General features: G+C 36.8%; 1 protein-coding gene across 7 annotated transcripts in view; it reads right to left on the minus strand.

Moving 5' to 3' along the window:
- Positions 1-15282, minus strand: part of CPEB3 (cytoplasmic polyadenylation element binding protein 3) — an 85379-nt gene that overhangs the window by 14785 nt on the left and 55312 nt on the right. For all 7 annotated transcript variants that reach the window (XM_054071257.1, XM_054071254.1, XM_009570653.2 and 4 more), the window contains 2 exons: positions 14533-14700; positions 12641-12730 (listed from right to left, as the gene is read on the minus strand). In XM_054071257.1, coding sequence (XP_053927232.1) covers positions 12641-12730; positions 14533-14700 — 258 coding nt within the window. The remainder of the gene's footprint in view (positions 1-12640; positions 12731-14532; positions 14701-15282) is intronic.

Below are 15282 nucleotides of genomic sequence, written 5' to 3' on the forward strand. Positions count from 1 at the left end.
TTCAATTAATATCAACATAGGCATACCTTCTTTAATGATGGGAACCTTCCTGTATTACTGAGAGCATATTTTGTAATAAGGCTTCAGTGATCTCTTCAAAACAACACACTAGATGGAAAGCTTAAGGTACTTATTCCGCCTTTCTTAGCGGAATCTTGATATTTGTACTTTTAAGTTAAAAACCGGCATGTTGGTGCAGGTTACAGGCAAACATATTGGAGTTTTATCCAGAAGTGTGTCATGCATGTATTCTGCCCATCCTTCCTCAATGTAATTCAAATGAAAAGAACTACTCGAACATTTATTAAGGCAGAATGTGTATTAAGTGCACAAGGCAAGAGTGAAAGTAAACACATTGACCTTGTATACACCATTCAATCTAGCAAGCCATAGCTGGCAGAGTTTATCAGAGAAGACTACGTTGTCATCCAGACCAAAATATTTCTCAAAGATGATGCCACTTCATGCCTTTCATGGCCCTCCAGCAAGAGACAGACTGCATTTGAAAGCATCCATGAACAAAAGATGATAAAAAAAAGGGGGGGGGAGGGGCTTATTTTATTTTTCTAAACTTAGAAACCTCCTTCTTTAAACAGCTCCATCCTTAGACACAAACTCAGGTGGAATAAAATTAAATAATTGACTGTGTTTTGTAGCCCAAGGGAGAAGGCAGGAAAAAAGTTTGGTATACTACAGTTGTTACACTCCTTTCACTTTAAGTGATTAATTACTAACATTATGAGTGCTAAGGTTATCTGAACAGTCTCTAGTTACTTAGTGATGAGGAATATTTCAGAAAGGTGCTAATGGAGTAGCTGCACAGATCTCTCCCTTAATGAAGTCCAGAGTGGATTGAATTCAATCACAATTTTTCTCTTTGAAATTTTAGTTAATTGTGAATTAGTTCCATCTGTTTAAATTAACTGCAATTTACCATTTTATGCTCAACTTGTGAATACTAAAGGTAATTAATAAGTTCTTTAAGTTCTTGCATTTGAGAACAGCAACATATAAATTGCTGTTCAAATATATCAACCACAAGCTGCATCTTCTGGTACAAAGCCAGCATTTTGGCATTCAAAAGTTATATAACCAAGAGGGAAAGATTAAACTATTTCTGGATCTTTGAATCAGAGCTACTTTTCAGACAAAGAAAAAAATTGTTATGAAGAATTACATAAGGTCAAAGAATATCTGAATATCCCTGTCAGAGGTCTGCATACCATCTATTGATTGACTATGTAATTGACCTCAAATCCATACTTCCCAAAATTCAGCCCACTTAAATATCACATATAGAAATCATATTCTCAGGGTCACGCATTTTCAGTTTTATAACACTGGTGTTGAGTAGCAGACCTAAAACAACAAAGAGAAGGACTTTCTCTTCTCTTTACATACTGCGTAGCAAGTCAGAACAGACTTTGAGTAGTCACAAGTGTTAAACTCATAAGCAAAATGGAAGGACTACTTACACTTGAAAACTATCTTTGAAGCACATTTGCTTTCATTCTATCTTTTTAAAGTTTAGACTCTGTCTTCTCTGATTTTTTTTTATAGGCTCTAAGGTTACAATAACATCTACCATCCACCTAAGATCTCTTATAAGAGTATTTCAATATGTGTATCTACCTCACATTATTATGTAAAAAAAAAAAAAAAAAAGCTGGAGTTTAACCGGCAAAGAAAATTAATGTTCTCATCTCATTTCTTTGGTTTATTTTTAGATGGTTGAGACGGCTACCTCAAAAAAAGTCAATATTTAAATAGACATTGTTTTCATGGCATATAAATAGCACTTTCTTCTTCTATTTTTTTCTGGATTTTTAAAAATTGATTAGAATTTAATTATGATTGTATTCTCGAGAACTTTTAGAATAAATTTCTTTTCAAACTCCACAGCAAAGGGACATTTAGAAACAGTGTGAACCATATTTCTAAATCAGTTAATGTGATGACAAAGGGTCATTGCTCAAAGTCACCCTTAGTAATCTTATTACAAGATGCTTTGAACATGAATAAAACACATTTCTAAACCCAAAGATGAAACGACTATTAAAAACTAAAGTCATTTTTGAAAAATAAAAACCTGAGGGGTTAAAAAAATGCAGACTTTCTTTTAAATATTGCAGTGGCATGACTGCATTTAAAAAAAAAAATCAAAGACTTTAAATCCTTAAGAAACCTCAAAATAGAAAGGGCTGTAATCTCACTTAGCTACCGCAGAAGAGTGAAATTACGTATTAGTCAGGGCTGCAAAGACAAATTTCTTTTAGTCAGTCTAATTTTAAATGGCAGGCAGCGTATGACCCCATTACTGATTCCTTTCTCTAAAACACGAAAGGTGTATAAGAAATTTACAGTAAGACTCATATTCATTTTTACATGTTTTTCATGAGTACTGAGTAGTCTTATATGTAAGAAATTCTCCATAGGCCACAATAAAGACAGGTTTTGGGGTATGTTTTTTTGGTTTCAATTATAGGTATGTACTCCATATCTTCAGTTCCCCTGAAAAATAATTGGATCCTGAATCTAAATAGCAATCAAATAAGTGCGCATAGTTAAATGGAAGGCAGGATACATATCAAGAAAAGTCAACAAGTAAGCAGATCATATGGAAGAGTTGAATGAAAATTGAGGTTCTGTATCAGTAGCTTCTGCAAAATAAATGGCATGTCTTCCTAACGTGGCTTTTACCATTAAACAGCCCACATCACTGAGATTACCAAAAGAATGGAAACTAACATTTAACCCTTCCTACTAATGATCTGACCATATCACAAATAACAGAGAAATTACAATCTCCTACGCTGTCATAAATATGCAGAGATTTCCCCCCACATCTTCAATTCAAATGGAAAAAACCCCAAACCACTCACAGAACGCCTGCTTGCTCCATGAGGACACGCACTATTTTTGGGATATGGGTGCCCCAATGGCTCTTTTGCACTTCAGTGCTGAATAGAAAGGACAAAGTCTCAAAAGGGCTATGGTGAATATATACAGCTAAGGATTTATAAAGTCATTTCAATTCCAAGATGTGTCAAGAAGCAGAAAGAATTTGCTACTCATAGCTACTTCAAGACTTTCACCACTTGTGGGGGAGAAAAAACCCACCCCAGTATACATACACCATCTCAGTTTATCCTATAGTAAAAAATACTCCTACCCACCTGTACCAAAAAAGAAAACATTGACATGCCTTTTTTTTTTCTTAAGAATAAAAGAATATTCTACAAGCATAGTAAAGACTCTCTTTTTATCTGGCTTTTTATGTCTACATTAGTGTAAAACATTGCAACAGCAAATTTATAGGGTTGTCTCCTCTTTCAAAGGTCACAGCCATTTTAAAACTTCAGACTGCAACATGATCTATGGCAGTTATAAATCAGAATTAACGGGTATAAAAACATAAAAGAAAGGCTATAACATATAATTTGGTTTATTGTAGTTATAAGAATAGCCACATTAATTAATCATATGACAAAGACTAAATTTTTGATGAGGCAAGAGCTGTCTTTGTGAAGTTTACTGGGTCAGCAGCCTTCACATTCATAAATACAAAAAAAAAAGCAAGTAAATTCAGATTTTTCAAATTTTTCAATTTCAAGGGCAATATGAAATGGTGATTGCTCTGGGCAGAGCAGGTTATTGTCATCGTCGGGAGGGGGTCAGGTCTGCTGCTGCTGCTTTTACTCTGAACAGATGGCTGAAGAGAGATCAGTTTCCAAGTTCGAACAAAACCTGTTACTCTTCCTTGCAAATAAGCCAATTTCCAATTCTACTCCAAGCAACATTAACATAGAAAAATCCCAGATAAATATAAATTGTCTGCTTGATTTCAGGTTCTATTTCATGCATAATGTCAGCATGAGGTAAAATAAATACAAAGATTTTCAGCGGAAGAAAGCAAAAGTCCAAAGATTTAGGCTACTTTCCAGCTGGTCAGACATTTTTAATTAATAAATATTGCCAGTCCTGCACTGGGCACTACATGCAGGTAAGTCTTAGTGAAAACTCCTAGTCAGTTATTTCAGCATCTGCCCAAACAAACTTACTGCTACAGTCCAGAATGCGGATGCTTGAAATTGCTATTTAAGCAGAACCTACTGAATTGGCTTTTGATTGAAAGTTTGTGACGATGCGTAGTGACTAATAGATGCATGAACTAGACTTCAACCAGCTGCTCTTCAGATTTAGGAGGCAGCAATCCCCTTGAGACAAGCCTAAACATTAACTGTGACTTAATTTAATGTACTGTAATAAAATAGATATTTCATGTAAAGTATAAGAAATCCCATTGCAATCTTAACACTTCCAGGCAGTGAGAGAGAGAAAACGGCCTACCTCTTTGGCATGAGCAACAAAAAGGCGACTAGATGATTTATGGAAAGACTTTGTTCTGGAAAGAGAAAATCACAAAACTCTAACACATGACCTTTAGTTTTCCCCAAAGACTCAGGAGACTTATGAAAAAAGACTATGAGTAGGTGCAGATGCGATGTGTATGAACTTCAGAACTGACTTTCCTAGAAGCAGTAGACATGGCCGAAGTATCTTTCCTCATGTAACATACTACCTAGCCCATCAGGCCCAGTAAAACTCAGTTATTAGATACAATTCAAGAGAAAACGATAAATAGAACGCAGACTACGATATGGGCTTCCAAAGTACACCTCCATTAATTGTTACCAACAAATCAGTAAGGTCTTTTAGAAACCTAAACTTTTTCTGTGGGAAGTTCAAGGCCTCTAGATACAGGCCAGAATATTGCTGATGGAGTTAGGAGACATCCCATGTTCTTCCGATAATCTCACAGACCAACAGAAGAAGGCTAGAATTTACTGTATTTTTGAATACAGCAAAACCACCTTCCATATTGACTTGTGTTGTAAAAATCGCATTTTACCACTTATCAAAATATTCTCAACAGCCTCTGAGCAGTTGTGACTACAAAACTCTTCTAACAATTACTAATGTTGTAAAATTAAGTGAATGGTTAGCCACGGCAGTCAACCCTCTGATTATATAAACTACTTTCCAACAGATTCAGATGCAAAAGTGGCTGGTTGACAGATGAACTTGCAGGCTGAAATTGAAAGCATCGTACAGGACTGCCATTTTACAAGTGTTTTTCTGGAAACTCTGGGGATTAGCACATTAGTGAGGAGAAGTATGAAAACAAGTTGTTTCTCTAGCAATCATGTGAAACTCATATTCATCTTCAAATACCAGCTACTAAAATCTAAATTTTCATGCAGATAACAAATAAGTCTGACAGTAAAATTTATCATATCAGCAATATGCACTGGAAAAGCTACTCTAGGACTATCCTGTGATATATCCCTTGAACTCCCCCTTTGGAGGCAACAGAACTTTTCCTGCTTAAATAATCTGCTTGAGTAATAAAGAGGAGCATAGGTGATGGAAAGCTTCTGAAATTTTTTCATGTATGACACATTAACTCCAAATTCATATTACTTCTTAAAAACACAGAAAAGTTAGTCCTTTATTTGTCTGTTGTGCACATAGAACATATTACAGTACAAAGACATAGTGTTATTCTATGTGATTTGACTGTTGATCCTAAAAATCTTATTCAGCTGAACAAAAGAACTACCAAAAATGCCCAAAAATGCCAGGATACTGGTGGATAACCAAGAATCTCTTGAGATTGTCAGAGCTATCTCAAGAACTTCAAAGTCTTTGGAGGGAGAAACGAAGAAAAAACAAAAGAAAAGTCTGCTCATAGACAATTGTCCTGTAGACTAAAATTCAACCATAATTCAACCATAATGAGCGATAAATTTATTGACAGGACTGAGATCTAAATTTGGACAACAGCCTTCTTTTCTGTTACAAGTAGATATCAAATAATTTGATTCAGTCCCATTACATAAAATCTCACAAGAGACTTCTTACACAGTGTTATCAATCATATGGTGTTCCAAGATCAATTCTTACACAATAATAACTGAGAATAATAATTGAGTGCCACTATCAGTAATTGCAGCCCAATATCTCCCCACTCCTCCAATGCTGCCTCCGCAGCTCAAGAACAGTCCTGAAAAGGAGCTGATCCAGTAATTAAGGGAATTACATCAAATTGTCATGTCTTGATTGGAAAAAGCTTTCTGACACAACATAAGGAGAATAAAGAAGTGAAGGAAGTAGGCAGAAAGAGAGAAATTAATTTTTCAAAAAGATTTTTCCCTCATAATAAGATTTGGGTTTTACTAATGAGGAAGCTAGAAGCTGCTGGAGTTGGATTTACTCTGCTTTATGATTTCTTAGTAGAACCCAGAACCCCAGATTTCATTCTTGAACTTAAAACCACCCATCCTTTCTAAACTTGCACAGCACTGGCTCTCAAAACAAGGTTTTCAGTAATAACCTAAATTTCATTAGGAATGTTTGGCTACAATCATTATATTCTTCACATAATAAATAGCTTTATTAACTTAAACAGTTACTGTAGTCATAATTAACAAGCAAGACTGATAGAAACACCATTACTACCAAATCCTGTGGAGACTATGGATGCTGAGCCCCTTCTGAAAGGACCTGGTCATTTTTCTATTGCAGATTGAAAAAGGGTCAACAAATGCTTGCCAGAAAAATGTAGTTTCATCAGGGATTAAAAAATTTATAGCCACCTAGCAATTCTGAAAGAAAATAGCTTTTGGTGAAAGCAACATGAAAAGCTGGGAGAGAATAATCCTGCAATGCTACTTCAAAATCAGATTTGTTCTGCCTAGGCTTAATTGTTCAAAAAAGATTTTTATATTTTGCCTCATCAGATACTTGTTTACCCCTAGATAAAGAAATTACAAGTGGCATTGTTTTACGGACAGAGATTCCATTATACGAAGCAAGCTCCTTGAATGCTCTTTGATAACTGGCACAGTAGTCTCAAAGACAGACAGCTTAAAATCATCATTATCAGTACACTAGCAAGAATCCTTATTTAGGACAAGACAGGAAATAATGTGCAGATCTCCACAAAGGGAGGTTTAAACAAAAGTCATCAAAAAACTATGAGAAAATTCTGTACAAAACCTACCTTAAGCTAGTAATGTGCTCTTCTGTAGCAAAATGCAGTACCTGCCCAGCTATCACACACTGAGTGAATTGCATTGATCTGAGATTATGCTGCTCTGCTGTGGAAAGACACGGGGACTACAAATTAAATACACGGCCTCGGATGTCAGTGGGTAAAAGGCTGATGCCGCACATGTGTGTGCTGGAACATATGGAAACCAAGTTTTAAAAAGATCTTGCATCTCTCTCTGTCATCCAATGTATTTCTGGATAAGGGAAGTCATTTTCCATTCTCACAAATATTATGACCTCTGACTTCAGGTTTTAGAACACAAGAGGTGGCTGGGCATTCTATGCTGGACTTTGGTGATACGGTATTATATCAGCTAAATCAAAGCAGTTAGTTTCAGTACAACAGATTGCTGTGTTCAGACAAACCAGATACCTTCTTGTGAATATGACTGATGAAATTAGGATTATGACTTACATACTTTCTCCTTGCAACTGTTCATTCTTGCTCTTCTGGCAGAAGCTACCATTGCTACCACAGTGACAATGGAATTAACCATGCAAATGGTCCTAATCCATGAAATCAAGATCAGTCAGAAGACTACCAACAATAATGTTCCCACCTAACGATACCTTAGATATCATCAGGAAGGCTCCTACAGTCTGTCTCTCACCACTTGTTTTAAATTAAAGCATGGAAATCACTTCATAGTGTTACTTTGTGCAACTTTGCATATGCTATTTTCTTCTTCAGGAGATCTTGTTAACCCTTAGTGTCCCCTGTGGAGCAGTAGGGAGAATGTGCTTATTTTTATCAATAAACAAATTAACTAAGTGAAGAACAGGGAAAACACATGCAGATCAGACTGCTGCACTACACATCTAAATCAACTGTAAAGCCAAAGCATTCTCCCCATCCCAAACACATCCTATCTCCAAGCTCTGCTATGCTTCATTTTCTTACTCTAAATCTCTTCTTTATCCAAACATCAGTCCACCTAGATGGAACGGAGCAGAGGAATTATTTAGCATAGTTTTTGTCTTTTTAAAGTAAGTTGTGCAGTTTTCAGTGACTGCTAGAAAAAATCATAGTTATCACAAAGAAAAGTCAGTAGACTTTTTAAAAAGTTGCTTTAAAGCTAGCAATCTGTTAAAAAAAAAAAACCCAAAACTTAAAGGATGTTTTTGAAACAGCACCATCTGTTTAACAAAAAAAAAAAAAAGGGAAAAAAATTACTGTAGTTAGCATAAACACTGCTTAACTCAGCAGGCCAGCAAATAAGCAAAAACCCCATCAATTTCTATTAAAATAAAATATGAATTATCTGGGTTTTGTCATAGAATAATAGACTGTGCCATGGCAAAGTATGACTACATTTGCTAACATTTAGCATATATGTCATTACTTCTCAGCATCTCATAGGTACCCAAAAAATACTTAGCCACAAACCGCATTTAATTCTCAAAATCCTGTGGTGAAAGCCAAGTAAACACATTACAAACCAGGCATCTGCTTACCCAAGACCAACACATGGCATTTATAATTTTGCTAGTTCCGTTACTAACATAATCCAAACAGATGCCAAAGGAAATAATCCAAAGATTTTTCAGGCAATAGGAATGAATTTGCCTTATTCAGAAGCAAAGCATTAAAGTCAACTCATGGATGACACCAACATAAAAACATGGTGCTAAGCTTTACAATGCACAGGAGGGGTCAACAGAAATGTTAAGGCAATGCTCAGAACTAGCAACAGGAACCTCTTAATATGCATCATCAGCTGTTATCAGCTTCTCCTGCACAAGTGCATAATACTTTCAGTGACAAAACAGCTGCGTGCCACCAGTCCCTCTCCTCTCAGCAACCTGAATACTGAACTCAGTAGCAACCAATGCATCCTGTGGGAGCTGTTTGATCTATTACATTACTTCTGTTTTGTTATTATACTAACCAAAACTCAACCACTGACCAAGGCAGATTGCTTTCCTAAACACATGCTGACAGCGTTTCCTGTGATGGCAGGCAAGATTCAAAGGGTAACAGAAACCTCTGGGAAAACAGGAAAACCTGGACAATGTAGATAGCACAGGTGTACTTGAGGAACATTGTGCCATGTCGATCTGCGATCCTTGAAGGTCTGAAATCACAATGCTGGCACTGCACTGAAATGAGCCTTATGTAACTCCCCACGCTGAAGACTGCAGTTCAGCATATTTCCCACAAAACCATTTATGTCCATTGGGTCCAGCACTAAATCTGAGGTAATGTGCTTAAGTGGACCAGTGGTGATATGATCCTGCTCAGGATGCCAAATCCAGGAAACCCTTCTTCGTTCAAGCACAACGCTGCAGGAATATTTCTGGACTCCAGCTAGTGCTGAAAACAGCTTATATGCCACTGCACCTAAGGTAATCAACCATACTAATTAATGAATTAGCTAATAAGGCTTGCTAGAACTAACTAGACATCTATGGCCTGAATTGCTCACTAAACTAACCAGATAAAGCCCTTAGGGGGTCGGGGGTAGGGGTGGCAGTGGTGGGGAAGGTCACTAGACTGTAAGCAACATTTTATTTTAATCTTTCAGATTTCATTCTTGATCAGATGAGCCATGGCTAACAGTTCCCGTAACCTTTTGTGCCTAGCCCTAAGATTATCAAGTGTTCCTAATATAGCGCAACTATTGGGAATTTATATACTGCACCAACATAGTAAATATCCCACAAATTCAATAAATTATGCCAATAAGTAGTCACTGGAAGTCTGTATTAATACACTTATGACTGTGAGGGATGTCATCGTTTGGAGGTAACAATAAAGACAGAAAACCACGGTGTAAAACTGCCCATTGTAAAACTCAGCAGACAATGCTGACCCATGGCATCAACTACGGATGTCGTCTGCTCCAAACCTCTAAAAGAATGCTTATCAAAGCAAACAAAACCAAAACAAAACAAAAAAAAAGAACTTTGTTGTAAGTCCAGGTGCTGCCCACTGGTCTGACCCTACAGACACGAAGGAGTAATAGAAAAGGCTGTCCATCAAAAGAACACTGAAAACCAAGTGGAAGTGATGGCATATTTTCAGAAAGAGCAGGGTTCAATTTTACTGCCAGTGGGGCACATTCAAGTAGGTGGGTGAAGCCTTGGAGATCAGGCTTTATTAACATGTGAACAAGGATTAGCCTCCACATCACCCCCACTGCATTCCAACAATCCATTTTTCTTGTTTTCCTTTGAGATTGCTAGCACACAAACACCAACTCATTCTCTCCTCTATAATTTTCTTTTCTTTTTTTACATGTTTTCCATTTGAAAGAATCATATTAAAAAAGTCAGAGAATTTACAGGCTAGCAATGCAACATGGAAGAAAAGACATCTAGAAAAAGGAAGGGAGAAAACATCTGAATTCATGAGCATTTGACAGCTGAATGAGTCATGTCTCTGAATTTTGCACCAAGCATAATTTCAAATATCTCTTTTCTTTTTCAAATATTATTTTTTTTAAAAAAAATGCCAGATAATGCATCAAAACAGCTTAAAATAAAATAAGTGTTCTTAAAAATTACAATTTTAGTTCTAAAGGAACTTCTAAAGAAGCAGAGGCGTTTTATTGTGGTAATTCTGTCAATCATTCCACAATAACTTTGGAAAACAAGTACTGTTTATAACTATAAAACAGAACAAAAAGCTGTGAAAAAAAAACTATAACACACATTCAAACTTTACACTTCGACTCCTGGTAATAACACTCTGTCTTCTGTGCAGATGCTGCCTATATAGGATCACAATAAATCACAAACATTTGACCTACCGAGCTTAACATGAACGTAAGTGAATCTCAAAGACAGGAATGTAGGATGTGTGATGCTGCAGCCCTAATTGATAACTAAGAAGTCAGTTATAAATAAATCTGGAACAGTTGGGATTGACTGTTGTTTAGCACTTTCAGACAGACATTTAGGGCAACTGGCAGGGGCTTTGAAAGCTGCTTCCTATATTAGAATCATGACAAAAATAGAAGTGAGGCTGCATTCCCTTGTCTTCTGCTAAAATAGATCTTACTCAAAAATATTTTTACAAGTTTGGCGAGGCATAACTATTCCACTCTCAGATACAGAACAAAATTATAATTGGAAGCCCCGTGTTGATCTACCATTAGTAGTTACTTACTGATTTATTAAGAAAAAATAAAAAAAGGAAAAACAATGGAAAGTACTAGGAGATACTAGGGACCAGGAGAAGCTGGTTTTACTCTAATTGTTACAACCACAATTCACTAGCCGCAAAGACTTTTAAAAACGAAAGGGAAAATCATATATTTTACCAACTGTCTTTAGAAATATATGGGGGGCAGTTTAAGGTTTTGGTGTTTTGTTGCTGGTTTGGGGTTTTTTTTTGTTTTTAAATAAATTCAAGAACAAATTTTGCATAATAATTAGCGACAGTAAGGCTGAGTTGTGAGAATGGAATAGGAAAGAGTGAGTGTGTACTGGTTTTTGTTCTGTTTTTAAGTGCCTCAGATACCATTTATAGGGCAAGTATTTGTCACAGAGCTACCTAGCCTCCAGCACTTAAACTTCCAGTTAATTTGAGTCGCCTTTTTTGTGTGGTTCTTTTACAGTCAAAATATATCTATCAAAATACTGCAGGATTAGCTAGTTCACTGACTGAACAGCCCATTGTTCTGCCAAAATAATCAGTGGCCTTAATGAGTAATTAAGAGCTTTCAAGGTCAGTGAGAACAGAAAATCTTAACATACAGATCACAAATTCTGTGTATAATTTCATGCTACTGTTTCAGATCACGAGTAAACTCCCAAACTATATGTAAGAGGCACAACTGACTGGAAATACAGTGACTATAGTTTTACAAAAATCATAGGAGAAACTAGGATAAAATAAGAAGAATTAGATTTGGCCAAGTAATCCTTCCAAACAGGTTTCCCATAAACTGTTCTTTCTCAATCAGAAGAGGTCTGCATAGTGTTTGCTCACAGATGTAAAATTGCCCCATCTGCACGCACTCTAAACCACACTGAACCAAACCAGCTTGAATCTAGAAACTCCGTGACGGTGGCACAGGATGCCAGCCTTGTCCTCTCTTAGCAGAGCTCGTTGCTGTGGTTCTGCACCCAGTGCTGAGCCTCAATGCAGACCTCATGGTTCTGAGCATCATCACAGCTTCTTGGATGAGAAAACAAAGTGGACTTGTGCCTCTCTACAAAATACTATGTTCATCAGTGACTTCCAGCCATTATTCCTATAGTTTCTACAATATGCAGAGTGCAAAAGAATCAGCACTAGGAAATTTCTACAACTTGCCTTCTAGAGCTTTGTATAAATTAAGGCATGATTAAAGGACCGCAGGCTCACGGAAGTAGTATAGACACAGGATCACCTTTCAGTCATTGGATTGTGTTTTTCAAATCATGACAACTGCTAAGAATATGTTTGTTGAAAGAAAGAAAATTAATCATAAAGAGTCAAATCTTTTCTTTGTAACGGATTGTCAGATCAGCTACATTGCAGATGTAGCTTCTTTTTACCAGAACAGCCTGCATAAATGTAGTTTAAACTGATTACCTTTAGGTGGAAAATATGACTTGCTTTCAGCTTTGTGAGGCCAGTCCACCACAAGAGGTCCAAACCTACGAAAGCTGGCAGTGATCTCATCTACAAAAGACAAATGAGGCACCTTAGAGAGAATCTGAAGACTGACAGTGGCAAGGTGAAAGTTCTTACTTTAAAAAAACCAAACAAACAAAACAGACTATATTCTACACCTATTAAGAACAGTGAAAACTGTAATAATGTGCATAGAAGATACCTAAACATTCTTTCACCTCTATGGCTGCTTAAAGTAATTTTACATTCCGTTAATGCAAGTTTGCTGCAGGATTAAATGCAAACATGATCCATCCGAAGTGAATACGCTTCAGCTGCGGTCTATTTCTAATTACAGACACAAAGCAGGGTCAGATGCAGCCACATGGGACTGATGGAGGTGCTCTATGTCAGCACAGCCACCCCCTGTAGCATGCCCTAGAAAGCAGGCTGCATCAGGTCATGCGACTGTGGGGATTTCACCTTCCTCTGTTCTCTCTGGAAATCTGCATTGAATTACCAAGTTATTTCTTTGCTTTTTTTTTTTTTTTAAATTTAGGAACACTGTGGAACACACACCTCAGACAATATATAGGACAACTTTGTTTTATATGCAAATGCTTCAGAAAAAAAGAAGTAATTTTTTCTTAATTTTTTTCCCTGATATATTAATTCATGTACTTTAAAGAAAGAATTATTTAAAAAATGTGTTTAATGTGATGCTAGAATGATCAGAACAACAATACATCAGGAGAAAAGTTTGAAGACAAAGGCAGATGTTTTCTACATTTTTTATTGCTGTTTGAGATGTGTGCAGTTTATCTAACCCCAAGAGTTGCATGTCAGATTTTCCAAGCAACTAGAGCAACAAAATACATATCACACAAATCAGGAGCTGAAGAAAAATGGTGCTACTGGAGTAGACCTATCATGGAAGGGGTAACAGCTCCATGGGACTTCCTTGCCGAATAGGCTGGGCATATATTCTCATTATCAGTGACCCGTTGTCCTGCATCTTCTTACACAAGGGGACTGAAATTACCCAGGGGTCCCTGTATCAACAGTCCTGCAACTATGATGTGACATGGGAATTGCATTGGAGCTGTTTGTAAACCATAGATTTGCAACTCATACTTTTTCTCTATTAAAATGGCATGTGGCTTAGCCTTCAACTTAGTAGATCAGATTCAAAGATAGCTCTCTTCTCTTTAGAAGGTATCCTCAAATTCCCTACGTATGCCAACTGCAGCTGGTAGATTCTAGCTATAATATTACTAACACATCAAACCCTGTCACAGTTTTGGTTTGGGAGTTGGTGTGTGGGGGCACACAAGTAAAGCAGATACTGATTGAGAAAAATCTGACCATACCTACTAAGCTGGTTATTATTTTTAACTGTATTAATTGCCCTACATTTGTCAACTAAACACTGTATGTATGCTGGATATAAGAGTTGATCAATTAAACACCGATTTATTTTGATAAGGACTGTATTAGCAATGTCCTTCCTTAAAGACAATCACATCTTTTAAAAAGAACAGGGAAAGACTACGGAGGAGTGGCAGTACCCACTCAGCTGCTTTTTCAGCTTTGCCACTTTACATACATAGGAACACATACTGCTATCGCACATGAGAAGACTTGTTACTCAGTCATTTCTGTCTCCGTCTCTTCTGATCGACTGTACAAAAGAATGTCAAGTGAATTCACAGATGTTACGGGGGTGGTGGTGTATGTTTGTTTTAAACGATGCCACAAGCACTGCAACATACTGGGGAAAATACATTTGGTTTTATGAATATCTGACCTTTTTAAAGTGATTATATTTAAACCAATTCCCACATCACACCAATGTAACTTATTCACAGTACCTTCATCAATGTCAGGAGGAAGACCTCCAACAAACACCTTTCTAGAATAGCGTTCCACTCTTTCACCATTCTGACAGCGTGTCGGAGAGCTGAGACCCGATGATAAAGACTGATCACCGTGACTGTCATCTAGGAAGCCATCTTCAAAAGGAAAAAGTGAAGACCGACCTGTAACAGATTTTGTAGTATCTATAGTTAACACTATTTCCCGGAAAATTATGTATTTCAATTTTAAAAAGTATCTTTTCTTTCTACTGTTTTGCCTTAACAGAATTTGCATTAAAGGGCCTATAGCTAAGTTATAGCTAAGTTATCCAAATGATGTCCATTAGTACTGCTTCTATTTTTCCAAGAACATATTATCCTTAGAAGACAATAAACCTACTCTAGCTTTAAAACAAACACTTGTAAATAGCTAGCAATGAAATACAAGTTACCTGATGAAATTGTGTGTCATAGCTACAGAAAGAACCTTTGTAAGATTTACATGTCAAACAGATTCTTAGAGATTTAAATCTTCCATAACGGATCTTGAAGGAATGATCTTAAACAGCAGAGCCCTTAAGCCACTGCACTGCAGGACAGACTTCTTCAGAGTGCTTTACATGGTCCTAACCAAAAGAGCTGCATCACTTCCTCCTCTAGTGAATTGAGCCCCAGTCTGAATACAGGGGGCAACAGCAAAATAAACATAGAAAAGCTTTGTGGATTTTAAACATGTAGGCAAAGCAAGAAGCTCAGCTGACAAGA

Source organism: Cuculus canorus, chromosome 7 (genome assembly GCF_017976375.1).
Source record: "Cuculus canorus isolate bCucCan1 chromosome 7, bCucCan1.pri, whole genome shotgun sequence".
NCBI classification, from domain to species: Eukaryota; Metazoa; Chordata; class Aves; order Cuculiformes; family Cuculidae; genus Cuculus; species Cuculus canorus.